Here is a 19,343-nt window from a genome sequence, read left to right as displayed (position 1 = left end):
CTGGTCCCTGTCTGCGGTGGGACGCCACGGCCTCCTGGCTTCCAGCTCATCAGCCTCTCTGGCTTTTAGAGCATGTCCTGGTCTTGGGTCTGGCTCTCACTGCCAGAGGTTTCAGCTCCTAGGTCTGGCCCGGGTCCCTCCTCTCTGGCCTGCCGTCGGCAACTATGCCAGTCTCCGGCGTGGGGGTTGCCACCTCACCAGAAGCTATTGTGACTCCCTGTTCCTACCCAATCCGATAAAATCCTAAGCCCCAGCCTCGACCTACTTTTCCACCCTCTCCTCCCCTCCCTCTTGGAGTTTCTCTTTTCCAAAGCTTCCCTGTCGAACTGGCAGCTTTACTCAGCCGACAGACAGCACCGGTGGTCAGGTACTGACGGCAGGGCACTAACGGGACTTGAATTACATCTGGTAGAGGAGAGGGCAGGAGAGAGATCTGGGACGTGCTGTGAAAAGAGGAAAGGGCCGGGAGGGAGCGCAGCCTCAGAGCAGGCCCCCGAGGAAGGGCGTGCCACCTGGTCCAACCCCGCTGCTTCCATCACCTCCCGCTCTGCGGGGTAGCGAGCGTCCCAGGAGCTGGTGGCCAGAGCCCTTCTGCAGCTCAGCCCGCTAACTCTCCGCGCCTCCTGGCTCTGCCCTGGTAGAGCTCAGCTCTGGGCCCATATCCCACGCAGGCTTCGCTCAGTTCTGCGTCTCCGCCTGGGAGCATCCCAGCCGTGGGCGGTAGAGGGTAGGAGGCACTGTGCCCTGGTCACTCCAGCGGGCAGGGCGGGGCCAAGCGCGCGCGGATGCGTGGCGTCGGGATGCTGGGACCCCCGAAAGCCAACCGCCCCCGTGGAGACGTAGGGTGGTTTCCGGAGCCCGAACACGGCCGGGCAAGACCGGAGCCCGAACACGGCCGGGCAAGTTAGGGACCCTCCGCCTCAGCACAGGTGCGGACCCTCTGGGGCCGGCCTGCGGGCCCACGAGGTCCCGGGTGAGGGATGTGGGTGCTCACCCATCCTCCAGCGGTCCCGCCTGCGGCCTAGGCCCCGGCCTACAGGAGGACCGCAGCCCGGTGCGGGGGGAGGGCAGCCTGGTTGTACAGGCCTGGGCATTCTGCCTAACCAAGGGCACATGACCTTGGCCCTGGGAGCCTCCTTTTCCTCAGCGGAAGATGGGGGACCTCTCTGCCAGGAGGAGGGGTGGCTGGGGGCCGGAAGTCAACCTCGGAGAATTTAGGAGGAAGAGACCCTTGCCAAACGGGGGTTGGAGGGGGGCGGCAAATGCAGGGCTGGGGCGGGGCTGGGGCTGCTGGACTGTCCCCCAGGAGGACGTCCCATGTAGGCCGGCCTGGGTTGGAGGGGAGCATAGGCATGCAGGAGGGGCCATCTGATCAAGGCCTGGGGCTGCCCGCAGATCGGGGAGTGGGGACACCTGCCCATGGAGAGTGCAGCAGGGGGAGCAGTGGCCCCAGGAAGCCTGGTCACCCTGGATGAGGTCAGGACCTAGTACCGGGAGGGTGGGAGAGGTGGAGGCTTCAGTGAGGGGGCGGAGAAACACCCAGGCCAGGGGGTGGGCTGATCATCCCTTTCCGAGCCCCACTCTGTGGCAGTCTGCTTCCAGCGGCGCCGGGGACCACTGCCTGGGGATGGTCTGTCCGTCGCCATCCAGCCTTCCTGTGCCTTGGCTGCTTCCTCCTGATGACCCCGTCCCTGCCTGTGGCTGCCCCCAAACTTTGTCTGCAGGGACACCTGCCCCCTCCAGGCTGTGCCCTGGGGGTCCTGTTCTGTGATGGTCACTCCCCCTCAGCCTGCAGGCTCCCAGCAGATCACCCATCACCACTGGCCTCTCAGCCCCATGTCTAGGCTTCACTCTCTCCGGCATCCTTGCTTTCCTTCACCCCTGACTCATCTGGAAAAACCCAACCCGGTGTGTATATGTGTGTGGGGGGATGGGGAGAGGGTAGTTCCAGGGGCTGAGCGAGGGTCTGCATAGGCTGTGTTCCCAGCTGCCTTCAGGGGTGTGCCCTGATCACGGACCCTGTGACCGGGGACACAGGTAGGTGTCAGGAGGTCGTGGCCTGGGCGCCCCTGCAGGACAGAACTTGAGGCCAAGGCTGACACAGAGTGGAGCTGGATCTGTCCAGGGCGTCTCTGTGGCTTGAACTCCACTCCAGCCACGGAACCGGGGAGTCGGCCATCAGTGGCCAGGGCACAGCCCGGGCTGTTCCTGGCTCCTGTGAAGCTCCTGCTGGTGCGTGGAGGCCAGCCCAGACAGGGGCAGGGGTGTAGTGGAGGCTGTGGACCTGCAGGGCCTTGGGGCTCCAGCCCCAGCACCCCCTGGTCTCCTGACCCTAGACAGGCCCCCATATGGTGTCCTCTGTTGCAAAATGAGGGCACAGTGCCAACTTCCAAGAGCTGTTAGGAGCATTAAAGGGGCTGTGTGTGCCAAGGGCTGACCTGTCGTCCCTGCGGCCACAAGAACCCACCACCCACGAGGGCCGTGAGGGCCCCAGCTAGCTCTCTGTGGGACAAGGGGCTTTTGCCCATGTTGCTCAGTCACTCAGTCGTGTCCGACTCTTTGGGACCCCATGGACTGCAGCACACCAGGCCTCCCTGTCCATTACCAACTCTCTGAGCTTGCTCAAACTCATGTCCATTGAGTCGATGATGCCATCCAACCATCTCATCCTCTGTCATCCCCTTTTCCTCCTGCCCTCAATCTTTCCCAGCATCAGGGTCTTTTCAAATGAGTCAGCTCTTCTTATTAGGTGGCCACAGTATTGGGGGTTTCAGCTTCAGCATCAGTCCTTCCAGTGAACACCCAGGACTGATCTCCTTTAGGATAGACTGGTTGGATCTTCTTGCAGTCCAAAGGACTCTCAAGAGTCTTCTCCAACACCACAGTTCAAAAGCTTCAACTCTTCGAGGCTCAGCCTTCTTTATAGTCCAACTCTCACATCCACACATGACTACTGGAAAAACCATAGCTTTGACTAGACGGACCTTTGTTGTAGCTGGAAGAATAAAGTAAGGAATGGTCACCGGATGAAATGCCATGCAGCTATTAACAAAAACGTGGCCAGCTGGAACACACTGATAAGGAAAGATGTCTGCTGTGGGTTGAATTGAGTCCCCAGACAAGACACAGTGAGCTCCTCTCCCCCGGTGCCCATGAATGTGACCTTATTTGACAATGGTCTTTGCAGCTGTTATTAGTTAGGTCATCCTGGAGTAGGTGGGTCCTTAAGCCAACGCTTGGTGTCCTTCTGAAAGGAGGACAGGGAAATTCTCTGGAAGTCCAGTGGTTAAGATTCCAGGCTTTCACTGCTGGTGGGCCTGGGTTCAGTCCCTTTCAGGGAACTAAGATTCTGCAAGCCAAGTGATGAGGGTAAAAAAGCAACAGAAAAGACGACAGACCCACGGGGAAAAGGCAACTTGAGGATGGAGGTGGAGACTGCAGCAACTTGCCTACGAGCCAAGGGCTGCCGGCCACCAGGTGCTGGGAGAGGCCAGGAGAGATCCCACCAGGTGCTGAAAGAGGCCAGGAGAGATTCCCGTCAGGCCCTCCAGAAGCAGCCAACATGGCTGACGCCTGAATTTCACACTTCTGGCCTCCAGAAGCTAAGAGAATAAATGCCTGTTGTTTCAGCCAAGCGGTCTGTGGGCCATTGTTACGGCAGCCCTGGAAACTGCTACAATCTCCAGTCTCCAAGACAACTGCCGACTGAAGACAGTGAAGAACGGAACGGTCAGGACCCGGGCCAGGCTTTGCCCCGGGGGAGAGGACGTTCCCACGTGCTGGGACTTGCCTGAAACGCCCCGGGAGGGACGCACAGCCAGGAAGAGGCAGGAGCCAGGTCTTCCTCCTCACTGCACAGCCTGGGTTCCGCTTGCATTTTTTACTTTTTACCACGTTAATAAGGAAATAAATAAAATTCAGATCAGGGAGAAAACAAAATGTCAAAAGACCCGTGTAAACCCGACACCTCTCCTAACCCTCCTCTCACCTGACTTGCTGTTTAACCATCGGCAGCAAGGGTGGGAGCGGGGACCCTGCCTTTAGCATCTGCCTGGTCTCTTTCAGAGGAAAGAAAAATGAGAGGCAGGGGGACCTCACTGGGGAAGGAGCCGCTGCTGAGGACCGGGGCGTGGGGGCCCTTCTGGATTAACCTGTCTGAGGACACCCGGCCTGGGGTCACCAGCCAGCTCCTCTCTGCCCTCCTGTCCTTGGAAACTGCAGACAAGCCTGTCGTCACAGGCTGGTGCAAGGGATTGGCGGGGTGTGAGGGCACAGGAGCCCTGGAGCGCTCCTGGGGGGAAGCTGGGCCTCTCTCTCCAGCTGTCTTCTCTCCTTTGCCGGGGGGGGGCAGAGGTTTTTGGCTCAGCAGTTGGAAGGAATCTCCAGGCTCAGAGCTGTGGAGACCCAGGGTGGCCCAGATTGAATCCGGGAGGCTGAGCAGAGGTGGGCGTGGGCGGACAGGAAGACACCCCTCTGGCACGCGAGGCCTCCTTCAGGAAGCCCTCAGGGATCCTTAGGTTGGTCTAGGTCCAAGCTCAGAAGGACAAGTCCATCCTCCTCCAGATTCTGGCCTCAGCTAGGGTACCCGAAGCCCTCCCACCTCAGTCCTTCCAGAGAGCTCAAGGCACACAGGGCCTGTCCTGCCTACCCTCCCACTGGGCAGGGACCGGGCCTCCCCTCCCTGGGTCACAAGAGACACAGAGACGCGCTCGCTGCCTGGCCGAGGCTGCACGCAGCACGTCTGTGGGCTTCGCTCGGTCCGCCCCTCACGCCTCCATTAGCCCCATTTTGTAGATGAGGAAACTGAGGGTCTGGAGGTGCCCTGTCTCTGGCCTAGGTCAGGCCAACCACCAAGCTGGCCCCTCTGACTCCAGCGAGGGGGTAGGGGTGAACCCCGTTCTTCTGTGATACACAAATGAAACCTCACTCTCTTAAAAAAACAAAGAGCACTTTATTCCCTTGGAGGTTTCTGTACGACGATGATGCCACGTGGGGGTGGGGGGGGGAGTTGGGGGAGGGTCATCCTGGCTTCCTTGAGCACAGCCCGCCCCCGGGAGTAGGGCCAGTCAGCTCCAGTCACCGTGGAGGACGCAGTCACCTCCAACTTGTGCGAAAGCACTCACTTCCCTGTCCGGTCTCACGGCCACGATGTGCCAGCTGTACCCAGGCTGCCGGAGCTCACACCACCGGCTGGCTTCTAGTGACGGCCCCGGTCATGTGGGTGCAGATGCCCTTTGGCCTGGAGGGGCCCAAACTGGTCAGACCTGTGTCCACTTACAGGCCCCGCTTGGACTCATGGGAACACAGAGCATTGAGACTGACTGCCTGGGAAAGACACCATTTCCCACAGGGCTCAGGGATCCCACAGGGTTCTCCCTGCCGACCCCTCTGCAAACCTTGGGGAACCCCGGCTGCTGGCAGTGGGCCTGAGCCGAAGACATCAGCTGAGTCATGTTCCCATTTTACAGATGGGCAGCCTGAGGCCCAGAGAGTGGAAAGACTCCCCCTTGCCATGTCTCTGTTTAACTGCAGAGATCTCCCCTTCCACTGACCTGTGCCTGCCCCCCCACCCCAGCTCCTAAGCTAATGTAGAACTTCCAGAAGGTTCCATGGCTTCTTAGTGGTCCCCAGATTACCTTCCAACGGGAGTGGAAGGAGTAGGGGTATTCCCAGCCTTGCAGCTTGGAGAAGCTGGGGTGTGCTGGCAGAGGGTTTGGTTCTGGGACCCCAGAAGGCCTCGAGCTGCCCCTCTGTCCCTAACGCAGACTGGACAGGTGGCCCAGAAGTGTCCCTGGAGCTCTGCCAGGTGGAGGAGTTCAGAGTTAATGAATCACTGGCAAGCCCATTGGTGGGTCTTCAGAGACCCTCCCCCTGGGAGGTGTGGCCAGGATCCCAGGGAAGGGTTGGAGTGTTGGCTGGGCTTCTGGAAGAGTCCAGAAGCCAGTAACAGTGACAGGCTGGGTGCCCCACAGGCAGCATCTCTGAGCTTCCTGACGGTACAACAGGGGGAACAGGCTCCGCATTTTGCAGTGGAGAAAACCAAGAGGTCAAATACTGCGGCCAAGGCCCACACAGCCCAGGAGCGGATTCAACCCAGGTCTGACTGAGCCCACAGTCCATGGGGTCTCAGGTGTCTGGGGCAGGGCGATCGGCGCGGGAGCCACTTACAGTTCTGGAACAGTCTGGGCTGCATTTTGGAAAAGCCGCCCCGGGGAAGGTGGGGCGGGGGCATCACAGGCTGGAGGGCTGGGCCAGGGCGGCGGACCCAGCATCGCCCTCCAGCCGGGCCTCCTCGCCGCGGGCGTAGCTGAGCACCACGGTGACGGTGGCGAAGGTGGCGGCGTTGACTGGGAAGGCGCGCAGCAGCGTGGAGGCCAGCCCCCGCGTGAACACGCGCCAGCCCTCGTCGCGGTAGCTCTGCTGCACGCAGTCGACGATGCCTCGGTAGCGCGGCGCGCCCTGCAGCCCATCGGCCTGCAGCCGCGACTTAACCACGTCCACAGGGTAGGTGGAGAGCCAGGACGCGATGCCGGACGTGCCGCCCGCCAGCAGCAGCTTGGGCACCAGCAGGCGGTCGCCCGGCTCGCAGCCCAGCGCGCGCGTCAGCACGTCGTAGGTGAGGAAGTAGACGCCAAAGCTGGGCGTCTCGCGCAGCAGCGTGGACACCATGCCCCGGTTGACGCCGCGCAGGCCCTCCTGCCGGTAGATCTGCGCCAGGCAGTCCAGGGGCCCGCGGTAGGTGCGCGCTGGGCCCGCCTCCTGCAGTTGCAGCCGCGTCTTGGCCAGCTCCATGGGGCAGCAGATGACGCACTGGATGGCCCCGGCCGCCGCGCCCGCCAGGAACTGGTTCAGTGGCGAGTCCCGGCCCAGCGCCCGCAGGGTGTTGCCCTGCACGCCGAACACCAGCGCGTTGATGAAGGTCAACCCCAGGAGCGGCGACCCCAGGCCTCGGTACAGGCCCAGCACCTGCGGGGCGCACGGAGAGGCGTCAGGTGCGCTCCCGCTTGGAGTCTATAGAGCTGCCCAAGCCCACCTCCACCCAGGACCCTCCATGCAGGTGGCGGCTGCCTCGGCCCACCTCAGCTGCTCATGAGGACCAAGCAGAATTTGATCAGCACCCAGGTCCTCAATCTGAGAGGCCCGGGCACGCCCACCCTCCTGTTCCCAAAGTCTGGATGTGCCCCGGAGTTGCCCACCGCCTCCTCTCCCAGCTCTGTGGCCCAGGGACCACAGCATCGCAGAGGCGGGGTGCCCTGCTCCACCTCCTGTGGTCCAGTGAAAGAAAGTGAAAGTGAAAGTGGCTCAGGCGTGTCCCACTCTTTTCCACCCCATGGACTGTTCTGTCCATGGAATTCTCCAGGCCGGAATACTAGAGTGGGTAGCCTTTCCCTTCTCCAGAGGATCTTCCTGACTCAGGGATCAAACCCAGGTCTCCCACATTGCAGGTGGATTCTTTACCAGCTGAGCCACCAGGGAAGCCCAAGAATACTGGAATGTGTAGCCTTTCCCTTCTCCAGTGGATCTTCCTGATCAAACTGGGGATCAAACTGGGGCTTCCAGCATTGCAGATGGATTCTTTACCAACTGAGCTGTCAGGGAAGCCTCTGTGGTCCAGGCCTGCACCACTGCAGAGGCAAGGCTGAGGCCGGCGTCCCACCCCACCCCCATGGCCCCCAGGCACTCACGCTCTCCTGCTTGATGATGGCCTGGAAGCAGTGCAAGGTCCCTCGGTACTGGGGCTTCTCCACACTCTGGACCTGAAGCCGCACCTGGAAGGAGGGCCCAGGGTAAGTGAGGTGGCCGCGTGGAGTCAGAGTGCCCAGCTCTCTGGGGCCGGCACGCAGAACCCCCGGGGAGACTCTCGCCAGGAGGCCTGAGGTTGGACCCATGAGGCAGGAAGCCAGGGAGCTTTCTGTGGCTTTTGGAATCCCAGGGAGGGAGCCTGGGTGTCTGTGCCATTTTTAGGGAGGGCTGTCCGTGGACAAACAGTCACAGAGACAGCTAGCTGCAGAGGGGTGGGGGTCCTCAAGACCCCTGTTCACTATCTCCACACAAGGTACTGACAGTGGGGCCTAAGGCATCTCCCAAGACCTCCCACCATCCCAGAAGCAAGTCCTGGCCGATGCCCAAGGGGTGTCCAGGCTTAACACCCCACCGCGCGCTCTCCGAGTCGGGGCTGGGAATGCCCATGGGGTGCTATCAGCGAGGAGCCTTGTCCTTGCGGGCCTTCCCCTTGGTTTCTGCCGGTGGCCCCTAGGGAGGGCAGTGGTCATGAGTTAGTAAAGCAGCGACTGGAGAGCTGCTGGCTGCCTCCTTGGGACCACGTCTGCAGCTCGGGGGCCCTCAGACCCCAACGGCCCAGAGCCTCGCTGTGAAAGCAGTCTTTGTCCACAGAGAGCTTATCTCAGTCCTTGATACTCATTCCCCAGGGTCAGAGCGGGAGCATCCTTTCTTCTTGTGTCTGGGGGAGGCGGGTGAGCTACGTTCGGCCCCAGGCTCAGCTCTGACTCAGACATGACCCCACTACAGCCCTGGCCGTGATGTGAGCGCCCCTCTGTGCGGGGCAGTGGAGAGGGGCTCCATCGTGATCACTGGCCAAGGTGGGGTTGGGGTCACTCCTGTTTCAAAGATGGGAAGGCTGAGGCTCAGAGAGATCCTGCAACTCGGTCAAGGCTGTCCTCTCCAGGGACATGAGTGGCTGTGTTGGTCGGGGCCAGGGTGGGGTTGAGGGTGCTGGCGAATGCACTTACAGAAAAAAAATGTGTTGTAAGCAAAAAAGAAATCTCATGTCTGCACACGGGGACCTCAACGCTGGCGACCACCGCTCTGAGAGGCCGCTGCCCACCCCAGCACCCCTCCTCACCCTGGCTGCCAGCTCGGAGGAGAAAAGCACAGCCACTCAAGAGCACCGAGGGCATCTCAACACCATGAGCTCTGCCTTGGGTTGCTTCTGTGATGGGAGGTTTCCCACTTCCCCTTCGACGGCTGGTGGTCTCTGGAGGACTGGCTTTTCCTCCTGTGGCCCCTGACACTGGCACCAAGGAGGCCGTGTCAGCAGAGATGATGTGAAGCGGAGCTGGGCCCTGCCCTCTGTGGCTCAGACTTTCAGACACCCTGGTGACATCTTAGCAGGCTGGACTTGGTTTCATGCCCAGGCTTGGGCCAGCTCGGGTCCCACGAGAGGCTGCAGGGGATCTCCCCTTTGTGTCTGACCCCCAGGGGCTGGGATGGGCACCCGCCATCTGGGAGTGTGGGGTAAAATGTGGTCCGAGCCTTACAGAATCTAGAGTTGAGGTTTTTAACACTTGGGGGTAGCAGGATCTCATTGGAAGATTGACGGACCCACCCCTGGAAAAGTTGGTCATTTACACACCAACCCCAGGAGGCTCCCAGCTTCCCCCCCAGGGCTGGGAGACCCTGCACAAAGAACCCCTGATCGAGACGGGGCTACTTTTTCTCAACCAGCCCCCAGGGCCCCCACCCCGGGACCTGTGCTTGGACCCAAGCTCATTTCATACCCTCCCTGCCCCTGCCAGTCTGGGAGGGCAGTCTGGTGGGTGGGGGTGGTGGGGCGGGGTCCAGGCCCAGGGCCTGGTTTGGACAGAGAAGAGAAGCGTTGGGTTCCCCTGGTCTGTACTTACTAGCGCTCTCCGGGATGAGGCTTACGCTCATCTACAACAAAGTTACATTTTGCTATGGACGGAGACAGCCCCTAGCTCAGAAAGTAAAGGCGGTTAAAGCAACACAAAATTTCAACATCACATCCAGGCCCGGGACCCCCGAGGCCAGCCCCCAGCCTCCCCGCCCCCGCCCACCCGGGGCCGGCTGCTCCCTGGTGAGAGAGGGCTCAGGCGCCCCTGGTGACTGCCACAGTGGCATCCACGGGACAGGAGACAACCTGCCCAGAGAAACACACGTGAAGGCGCTGTGCCCAAGGGCAGTGGCTGCGGTTCTGGGCGCCACAGAGGTGAACCACGTTTTGGACTCAAATTTCAGTTCCAAGGACCTGGGAGGACACACTGCCAAGGTGGCAGTCATGAGATGTGCAGATGGCACTGCCGCGTGGCGTCCCCTCACGCACTTGGAAGCCCGGGTCCAAGTTCACGAGGTTTATAAACAGGGAAAACTGGACCGTGGATGAGAGTTAGGGAGCTGGCCGCCTAGAAGAGGGGAGGGCGGAGGTGTTAGGAGGGGAAGGGGGTTTCTGGTGAGGGGCGCTTGTTTCTCCTCCCAGGCGTGTAGTTTAGCATTCTTGGGACTTCCCCAGTGGTCCGCTTCAGCGGTAGGACCACTTGCAGAGCTGGCAGGTAAATCCCATTTTTGCCCAAAACCAGGAATATATATGGGCCTGTGTGCATGTCTGTTTTCTGGTAGAAACCATTAACAAGGGTTGGGGGAAAGGCTACATAAAGGACTAGTTTTGTTTTTGTTTTGTTTCTATGTGTTTGTTATGGTGAACATCCTTTTACACCCTACATTACTTTTGTAATAGAAAGCGAACCGAAAAAAGTGTGTATGTATGTGTTTTAATTAGAACACATTAAAAAAAACCCAGCGTTTTCCAGTTTTCTTTGACTGAGATGCTTATTATTATTATTTTTTGATATTTATTTATTTGGCTGTGCCAGGTCTTGGTTGTGGCATGTGGGTCTAGTTCCCCGACCAGGGAGCAAACCCAGGCCCCTTGCGCTAGAAGCTTAGCCACCAGACCACCGGGGAAGTCCCAAGAATGCTTAACTTTTACAATGGACAACAGCCAGGAAAAAAAAAAAGCCATTGGCATTAAATTAAACCAACGTCCAATCAGAACAAGGTCACAGTGTCTGAGCGCGTGGCGGGGGGCGGTGGACAAGAAGGGTCACAAGCTTGGGTGACAGTGGGGACTTGCGAGGGGTGGGGTTTTTTCCCCCTTCGGAATAAAAGGCTTGGCTTTTTAAAGATAGGTTTGCGCAGAGGTGATGCTGGTTGGCCACAGTGGGAAAAACAAAAACAGTTACAAATGGATTTCCTCAAAGACCACCTCCAGGTGCCAGGTAAGGTGGGACAGGGCAGGAACCCAGCGGTGGACAGGTTCCTGAGCTCAGGCTACCCCTGGGGCGCTGGCCATGGCTCAGGAGCTCAGAGGGAGCTGGAGGCACCCGAACAAAGTGGTCCGCAGCCTGGAGGGACTGACCTGGGGTGGGACGGGCACCCCAAGAAGCCTCTGCAGAGCTGGGCAGAGGAAGTGAATCAGAGACACTTCTTGGCTAGATGCAGCTTTGAGAGGCACGCACAGCACAGGACCACAGTGCAGAAGCACAGCGTAATGTGGACCCTGCAGGGCCATCCTGGGCTGCTCTGGCCCTTGGGCAGGTGCCGTGGGGTGGTCAGCTGGGCAGAGGGGTGGCCAGCCCTGGAGGGACTCGGGGGCCGCTGCATGGCAAGAAAGCCAGGCCTTGCCTTCTGGGATGGAAGGAATCCCATGCCCTTTGGAACTAACTGTTCAATCCAGCACAAACTACACTGCTGAGTGCCGGGCCCAAAGGCTTTGGGAAATCTCGCCAGCCCCTCACTGTGCAGGAAGAACAGTTGGCCCGGAGGTAAAGTGACTGGCAGGTGGGCTGCCAGGGGGCCTGAAGCTAGCTGTGCAAGGCCCAGAGAGAGACCTCTTTTTGTTTGTTTTTGGAGTGGCTTGGGGGATCTTAGTTCCCGATCAGGGATGGGGCCCCAGCCCACAGCAGTGAAAGCGCAGAGTCCTAACCACTGGGCCACCAGGGAGTTCCTGGCACAGACCTTTCCAAGGTCACAGCACAGTGCTTGGGGCCTGTGCTGGAGGAAACGCAGCCCTACTTCACAGGACCTGTTATCAGCCCAGGGACACCTGGGTTCCTGAAAAAGGAGGAGACGGGGGTCTCTCAAACCTGCCTACACAAGGGTGACATCCTTGTCTTTGCTCCACCCTCGCCCCTGAAGAAGAGGAGCCAAGTTCAGGGTTCAGCGGGCTACAGGGTCTGGCCTAGGGCCCACTGCTTGCGGTTCACTGGGCTCCCAGGGAAGCCCGCAAGGAAGGGGCCTGACTTGGCTAGTTTAAGGATAAAACCCCCAACAACAGAGGGCAGATCTTATTTGGGAGTTTCTAACCGGGAATCTGGAACTCCGGAACTCTTGGTTTCCATTGAGGCGTCGGGGAACCCGGGACCCGACACCGTGTGGAGGAATGGGCTCGCGGAGGGGGGAGCAGGGCGCCTCCCCAGAGCTGTACTCTGCAGCCCCCCGGGAAATGCCCAGGCAATGTGTCAGCCTCGAGGCCCACCACTCTGCGGGGATCGCAGTCACGGGAAAGGCTGATGTGTGATTTCTCTACAATTCTCTCTGAATCCTTGCCTGCAGGAAGCAGTCTGGAGGTGTTCTGGGTGAGGACGGGGTGGATGCCCCCACGTCTGGGCAGTCCCTCCATCAAGCGTCAGGATGGACCTCCAAGTTTAGCCCCAGCTGGGAGATGGAGGAACAGACCGGGAGGAAAGGCCGGGACGGCCCGCTGGACAGGCCGCTGCTCACCTGGGCATCAGGGAGAAGCCTGATTCTACCTTCTGACCTGTGGGAGGACCTTGAGGGGCTCCTGAGATGGTCACCAGAAAGGGGTATCCCGCCGCCCCAACCCTGCAAGCCTCCCTCCAATGTCTGCGCCTCCACCACGGCCTGAGGATAAAACGGCGATGAGACTCACCTTGACCGTGTCAAACGGGTGTCCCACCAGCACGCCTGCCACACCTGGGGGGAGAAAGGACAGCCTGTGACCCAGACGCCTCAGAAACCACCATGTGGGGCCTGGGTCCAGCAAGGATGTGCCTGCCACATCCCGGGAGCCCCTTGATCCTTTGGGTGGAGCGAGGGGAGGGTGGCCGTCCCAAGGTCAAGCCAGGATCTGTCAGACTCAAAGCTGGTGACTCTCTCTCCGCCCGGCTGCCCGTTGGAGGGGACAACAGAAGGTGCCCCTTGGTGCAGCAACGTGGAAGGACCTAGAGAGCGTCAACTGAGTGAAGTAAGTCAGACAGAGAAGGAGAAATACTGCATGACTTCCCCTATGTGTGGAATCCAAAAAGAAATGATACAAATAAACTTCCTTACAAAACAGACTCACAGACTTAGAGAATGCTCTTAGGGTTGCCGGAGGGAAGGGTGAGCGGAAGGGATGGTTAGGGCGTTTGGGATGGACGTGTGCACACACTGCTGTATTGAAAATGGATGACCAACAAGGACCGCCTGTAGAGCACAGGGAACTCTGCTCAACGTTACGTGGCAGCCTGGATGGGAGGGGGTCTGGGGGAGAATGGGTACATGGATATGTATGGCTGAGTCCCTTCACTGTCCATGTGATACTCTCACAACACTGTTAATCAGCTATGCTCCAATATAAAATAAAAAGTTAAGAGAGAGAAGGTGCCCCCTGAGAGGCTGTCAATGCCATTTCTCAGGTGTTCCCATCGCTCCAAATGCCTGGCGTGGTCAGGCGCTCCAGGGGTTCTGGATTTGGGGTCAGCCCCTTACCCAGCTTTCAGTCTTCACTCTGTCATTTACCAGCTGGCTGAGCCCACATAGGACTCAGCGTCTGAGCCTTACTGTCCGCACTTGTACAGGATTGAGAGTTAAACTTCCCCAGGGCTGCCCCCGGTCCCAGAGTGCTGGCCCAGACATGAGGCATCGCGGCTGCTGGCTGACCGCTCCCCGGCCCTGCACGGGAGCCACGCTGTGCCCGTGGTGGCAGCCTGTGACCCTGTTTGCTTGGTTATGTATCAGTCTAGACCTGTAAAGATTCACCCTCCCAAAAAAGGACAAGCCCCGCCGCCCCTGCCACCCCGAATGGCTCACGAGCACCTGTCAGCGTCCTGTGTGCTGTGTGGGCTACAACATCCCTGTGAATCAGGCAGTCTTGTTAGGCACTTCACGGAAGGACAGTGAGGCTCAGAGAGGTCAGGAAACTGCCCGACTGACTCGAATGCTGTCCTCCCTGGAACTGCACGCGTGTGCGTCTTACAGCACTGCTTTTATTGCTAAGTTGTTGTTCAGCCACCCAGACGTATCCGACTCTTTGTGACCCCATGGACTGCAGCACGCCAGGCTTCCCTGTCCCTCACCATCTCCCGAAGTTTGCCCAAGTTCATGTCCATTGCTCTGGTGATTTATTACTGTATTTATTGCTATATTTCAATGTATAATAGAGCAATTAAACAGGCTAATATTCATTGGGTCACAGTCACGTTTCTACCTGCTGGTTACCATTCTTAGCTTTGTATGTGTACCAACTCTCCCTCTTATGTAAATAAAGGACCATTAGCCCATTTTACAGATGAGGAAACTGAGGCACAGAAAAGTGATGTATGTCCACATCACTCAGTAAGTAGTGGAGCCGAGATCTGGACCGAAACCTTCTGAGCCTGGAGCCCTCCTTAACCACTCATCTCTCCTGCTCCCCATCAGAGCTGGTTACCAGCGTTAGTGGATGTCCACAAGTAAATAGGAGTTTTTATGCTTCTTCACATATTGTATTTTTAATCCTTATATAATGTCCTCTTCACCTTGTTTAATGCTTCAGACCTTAAAAGTGAAAGTCGCTCAGTCATGTCCGACTCTTTATGACCCCGCGGACTATACAGTCCATGGAATTTTCCAGGCCAGAATACTAGAGTGGGTAGCCTTTCCCTTCTTCAGGGGATCTTCCCAACCCAGGAACTGAACCAGTGTCTCCTGCATTGCAGGCAGATTCTTTACCAACTGAGCTATCAGGGAACCCACGTGTAGAAACAGGGTTAAGAACTATCACCGCCCCGCCATGGGGTGAGAGTACGAGGCCTTCTCTCACCCTACTTCCCCACCTTACCCCCAAGCACGTTCCCACCCTGCCCATCTTCCACTGACCTTCACCTTCAAAACCCATGAGACCCAGGGCTATTCCATCTTGGGGTCTCTACTCGCATCCCTGGAGCCTCTCTTGATTACGACCCTCAGATGTAACACATCTGAACTCCCGCTCATCTGCAAAACCTGCTTCTTTAATGCCATCAGGAAAGACAGTCCTGAGCTCTCGGGAGGACTGAGCCCAGGCCATTAACTCTGGCCACAGCCACGAATCTTCTGGTTTCCAGCACCACAGATGAGACATCCGCGGGCAGCGTGTCTGTTCACCTTTGTCAATAATTTATTTATTCTGTCAGAGAGCCACTGAGATTTTTATCTGTAGATTTTGGGAATATCACCAGGAGATACCAAGGGTGTGTCTTTTTTTCTTTAAAGAACTCTGGCTGGTACGCCCTCAGCCCTTTCACGCAGCAGACTTCTGATCAGAGAAAATCTCCACTATTATTTATTCACCCTACTCATCACCTCCAGACCTCCTCCTCCTGGAACCCCTGACACTCACAGGTGGGTGAAAACATACCCCAGCCTGTCTTTTCCCTCAGCTCCTTCCACCTTTGGGTTTCTGGTCTTCAAGACACACTTTGTTTTGATCGTTTGAGACCCACCCCCGTTTTCATTTCATGTTTTGAATTTTCTGAATTTGAAATTCTAGTTCTTGGGGGAGTGGAAGTCGGTACTGAGACCCTTCTAACCCAGTCCCCTGCAAGGCCTCAGGGCTGCTGTCAATCAAGGCCCCACCCCGCCTCCCAGAGGGGGCGGTTGGACACGTGGTTCACACGCAGCCAATCAGAAGGGATCTACCCTCCTTCCTCCCGGGACACTGAATGAAGAGCCACTCAAACCCAAGGAAACCAGACAACCTCTGGGGCCCAGGCTCGGGGTGCCACCCGGACATGGTTCCTGGACGGCCCCTCTGCTCTGAAAGCTGAGCCTGGGACAGTCAGGTCACTGTCCCTAGCGCCTTGAGCCTGGGGGAAGGGACGAGCCTGGCTGCCCCCTTGCACTTTTCGGGGCCTAGGTTTCTCCTGGGTCAAGTAACACCAGGAGAGAGGGTCCCTTCTACCCTCGCCCATCTCCGTTCACACCACGGGGGAAGCACAGGCACCTCTAGCCCCAGGCGTTCACCTGGGCCCAGGTAGGACCACAGGTGTGGCGGCCGTGGAGTACCTTCTGCTCGCCAACCCAGGACGCGGCCAGGATCTCTCCCGGCTGGGCGTGGTGAGGATGGGCAGGGGCCCTGGTGAGCAAGAGCCCAGGGTGACTTGACTGTGTGTGTCTGGAGGGATGGGTCTGACTTTACCAAGAGTGTTCCCGCCCCAAACCCCACGGCTCCTAGCACACCTGTGTGAATACAGAAGGAATCCTGCTTCTCTGGGGGAAGAACCCACACTCCTCAAGAAGCTGCAAAGGGGCCTTGGCCCTGGGACTGAGCGCCCACTGGGGGAGGGGTAGAGAAGGGTCTGCCCACCCCCCACCCCGGAGGAGCCCACGGCCTGGTGGCAGGACACAAGGGGAGGTCCCTGGAGGTGGCGGGGGTGGGGGGTGGGGGCCGCGGGGCGGCGGGAACAGCAGAGAGGGGAATGGACAGGGGGAAACGGACAGCTTGGTCCATCGAGGTCGGCCCCTCCTGTCTCCTCTGGCACTGGGCTTGGAAGAAACCTGACGGAAAGCCCTGGGGCCTGGAGGCCTGATTGGGTAAGCGTCTGGGTCACTTCCCAGCACACTCCCTTCTGCATCAGCCTCACAGGAAGCTAGCACCACACAGGTTTATGTGCCTAAGGCTGCTCTCCACACTCCTCTTCCTGCTGAGTCCCTGACAGCTAAACCTGGCTCCCAGTGAATACCTGTTGAATAAATTAACTCTACAAGAAAAAACAGAGACACTAAAGGCCAAAGAGGGAAGTGCCAGTGCCGGATGCCCACGGACAGGCCACAGCCAGCCCAGACAGAACGTGGACTCAAGGTCCGCGGGGGTGGGGTGGGGGGACACACAGGGCCCCAGCGCTGTGGGGCAGCCCGGCCTCAGGGAAGGTGCCCCACATCGGGGACATGCACGCGTGAGCCCAAGACGTAGATCCTGCGACGATTCAAGCCTACTCTGCCCGTTCCCAGGGGCTTCCCTGGTGGCTCAGCTGGTAAACAATCCTCCTGCAATGTGGGAGACCTGGGTTCGATCCCTGGGTTGGGAAGATCCCCTGGAGAAGGGAATGGCTACCCACTCCAGTGTTCTGGTCTGGAGAATCCCATGGACTGTATAGGCCATGGGGTTGCCAATAGTCGGACGCAACGGAGCGACTTTCACTTTCACGGCTCCCCGCTCCCCGCCCCCACCTCGCCCCTAGTCTGTTCCCCAGAAGAACCGCGCATGAAGGGGGCGGGACGCCAAGGCGTGACTAGGCGCCAGGGATCAGGCCCACGCCTTTTACGCCATCTCACTAGGGGGTCGTCCGGTGGCCCCCGGCCCCAGCCCACCCACACGGATGCGGGAAACGGGGTGGAGCCAGTTTCAAACTTCTTGTGCCCAGGGAGGGGACCCTGCTCCGAGTCGGCGCAGGCTGGGGGACGGCATGAGGGAGATGGGCTCGGAGCCTCGCCGTCCGCTGGCCTCGGCGAGGAGGGTGGTGGGGCATCCTTCTGGCGGTCCCCTGGCAGCCACGGTAATGTCCCTGAGCCCCAGATCGCTCGTCCGAACGAGCTGCGAAAGACTTAAAAGACAGTTGCCTTGGTGGACAGCGCCCTAGGGGCCCTTCGGGCCTGATGTCAATTCACGCCCACAAGAATCCCGTGAAACAGGAGCACAGCTAACCCATCTTACACAGGAGGAAATCTCAGCCACAGGGCAAGCCGCGGGGCCAAGAGGTCGCAAGTGAGCTGGCCTCCCAGGCCGGACACCTCCTCCCTGGGCACCGGGCGTCCCCGGCCCCCGCGCGCGCCCGGGCAGGACCCGCCCTCTTCCTTACCCCCAGCGCATCCAGCCAGAAAGTCGAGCGCCATTGCCGGGTCCCCGGTGAAGCCGCCTTCCTCCGGGTCCTCCTTCGCTGGCCCCCCGCCGGGCTGGTCGCCGTCGGGGGCCCTCCCTGTTTTGCTGGGCTGGCACTCGGCCTGGCCGCTGCCTTCTGGCACGGAGCCCCGCGCAGGCTGGGGTCTGGCGGCAGCGGCGGCGGCGGCTCAGCGCGCGACTCCTTGCCGGGCGCTTGTCCCTCGCTGGCCGGCTCGCCGGCCTTTCCGATCTTCCGTGCGCCGCCCGTGGTCCCTCACCTCGGGCCGCGCGTCCCGCCCCTCCGGCCGGCCGGCCGGGGTTCGGGCGTGGGGCAGAGCTCAGCCAATGGGCGGGCGAGGCGCGGACAACGCCCCGGGCCCCGCGCGCCGCCGCGGCGCTTCATTGGCCGGGCTGACCTAGGGTGCGGGCGAGGCGGGGCCACGTAGCCGGCCGGCGGGCGGGGGAGGCGCGGAGGCGCTGCAGACAAAGAATGCGCTTCGTGCGCCCGCCCGCGCCGCCCCGGGCGGAGAGGAAGGCGGTCGTGCGCCGCCGCGGCGGGACGGTGGGGCCGGTGCTTGCGGGGAGTCCCGGGCCGGCGCAGCCTGGGAACTTCCTGGCGTGCGTGACGCGGATCAGCGGGGCGGGAGGTGGCGTGCCCTCGCTCTGGACCGGAAGCCTGGGATCCTTGGGGCCTTGGTTCAGATCCCAACTCCACCGCCCAAGCTCAGGGTCCTTGCTTGCATAATGGGGACGCGCCGCGGTTAACGGAGGTGGAGCGCCGGGACCCTCCAAGGCCTGCAGGCTGGAACACTAATTGTAACACTCCTCGAGCGGCGGAACGCCCCTTCGGGGGAGTCTTCACCCCCACGCCTCCTGTCTGTGCGCCCTCCGGCCGGTGGGCCTGGGGCTCCCGGCCTCCTGGCCCACGGCGCTCGGGGCGAAGGGCGTGGCCAGGACCTCGGGGTGCAAACTTGGGGAGCCGTGGAAAGCTGTGCGAAGGGGAGGTTCCTGGACTCGTCCTGGAGCCGCGGGGCGAGAGAGGCCAGATCGGGCGCGGTGTGGTCACGAAACCGCGGCTCTGGAAGGCCTCGGGGCCTGGACCGCCTGGCGGAGGGGAGGGTATGTGAGAAGGCCAAGTGGGAGGGCGCTGGGCTCCGGTCTACGCAGGTAGCTGGGCGGCGGGAGGTGGGGGTGGATTAAGAAAGAGCAGAATCCGACTCTGCTCCGCGTCCGCTTTCCCCCATCCCTGGGATTGGCCGCGGCCAAGGACCCCTCCCTGGGGAGCGTCCGGGTCAGAGACTCCCACTTGCCCTTCTCCAGCACCTCGTGAAGTCCGGACTGTACGGTTTGGACTCGGTTTGGCCGGGCGCTTTCTCCCTCACCGTGAGTCAGATGACAACTTCAGGCCTTCGCCCAACTTCCTTCATGCTCTTGCGATCAGGACACACAGTCCGGTGTTTCCGGGTTG

The 19,343-nt window shown here is 60.0% G+C and overlaps 1 protein-coding gene and 1 long non-coding RNA gene across 7 annotated transcripts; one reads left to right on the top strand and one right to left on the bottom strand.

Moving 5' to 3' along the window:
* The first annotated feature begins 140 nt into the window (after window positions 1-140).
* LOC147349004 (uncharacterized) lies at window positions 141-3,939 on the top strand. The gene is made up of 2 exons (XR_015149423.1): window positions 141-367; window positions 3,631-3,939. It is a non-coding gene; the product is annotated as an uncharacterized LOC147349004 (long non-coding RNA).
* Window positions 3,940-4,931: 992 nt separating this feature from the next.
* SLC25A29 (solute carrier family 25 member 29) lies at window positions 4,932-18,176 on the bottom strand. 6 transcript variants are annotated; one of them, XM_086362980.1, is made up of 5 exons: window positions 17,856-18,176; window positions 12,707-12,750; window positions 9,642-9,716; window positions 7,686-7,769; window positions 4,932-6,966 (listed from the first exon to the last, which is right to left on the bottom strand). In XM_086362980.1, the coding sequence occupies exon 5, from the start codon at window positions 6,790-6,792 to the stop codon at window positions 6,232-6,234; it is 561 nt and encodes a 186-aa protein (XP_086219106.1). In that variant the 5' UTR covers window positions 6,793-6,966; window positions 7,686-7,769; window positions 9,642-9,716; window positions 12,707-12,750; window positions 17,856-18,176; the 3' UTR covers window positions 4,932-6,231. The 6 variants fall into 6 exon arrangements, with proteins under 6 accessions (XP_086219106.1, XP_086219105.1, XP_086219104.1 ...); XM_086362979.1 differs by having other exon boundaries at window positions 9,642-9,712; XM_086362978.1 differs by lacking the exon at window positions 9,642-9,716.
* Between the last annotated feature and the right edge of the window lie 1,167 nt (window positions 18,177-19,343).

The sequence above is a fragment of the Bos grunniens genome, chromosome 21 (genome assembly GCF_055505025.1).
Source record: "Bos grunniens cultivar Pamir isolate PY7600 chromosome 21, Bosgru_T2T1.0, whole genome shotgun sequence".
NCBI lineage: Eukaryota > Metazoa > Chordata > Mammalia > Artiodactyla > Bovidae > Bos > Bos grunniens.
Note: the sequence above shows the minus strand (reverse complement) of the source record. Positions and strands in the feature narration are given on the sequence as shown.

Bases quoted from the DNA above. Each gene is read 5' to 3' on its own strand.
- SLC25A29 (XM_086362977.1), bottom strand. From the start codon at position 7,889: ATGGGTCCAACCTCAGGCCTCCTGGCGAGAGTCTCCCCGGGGGTTCTG. The intron at 6,967-7,685 runs GTGAGTGCCTGG...TGCGCCCCGCAG, and splicing joins CCATCATCAAGCAGGAGAGC to GTGCTGGGCCTGTACCGAGG.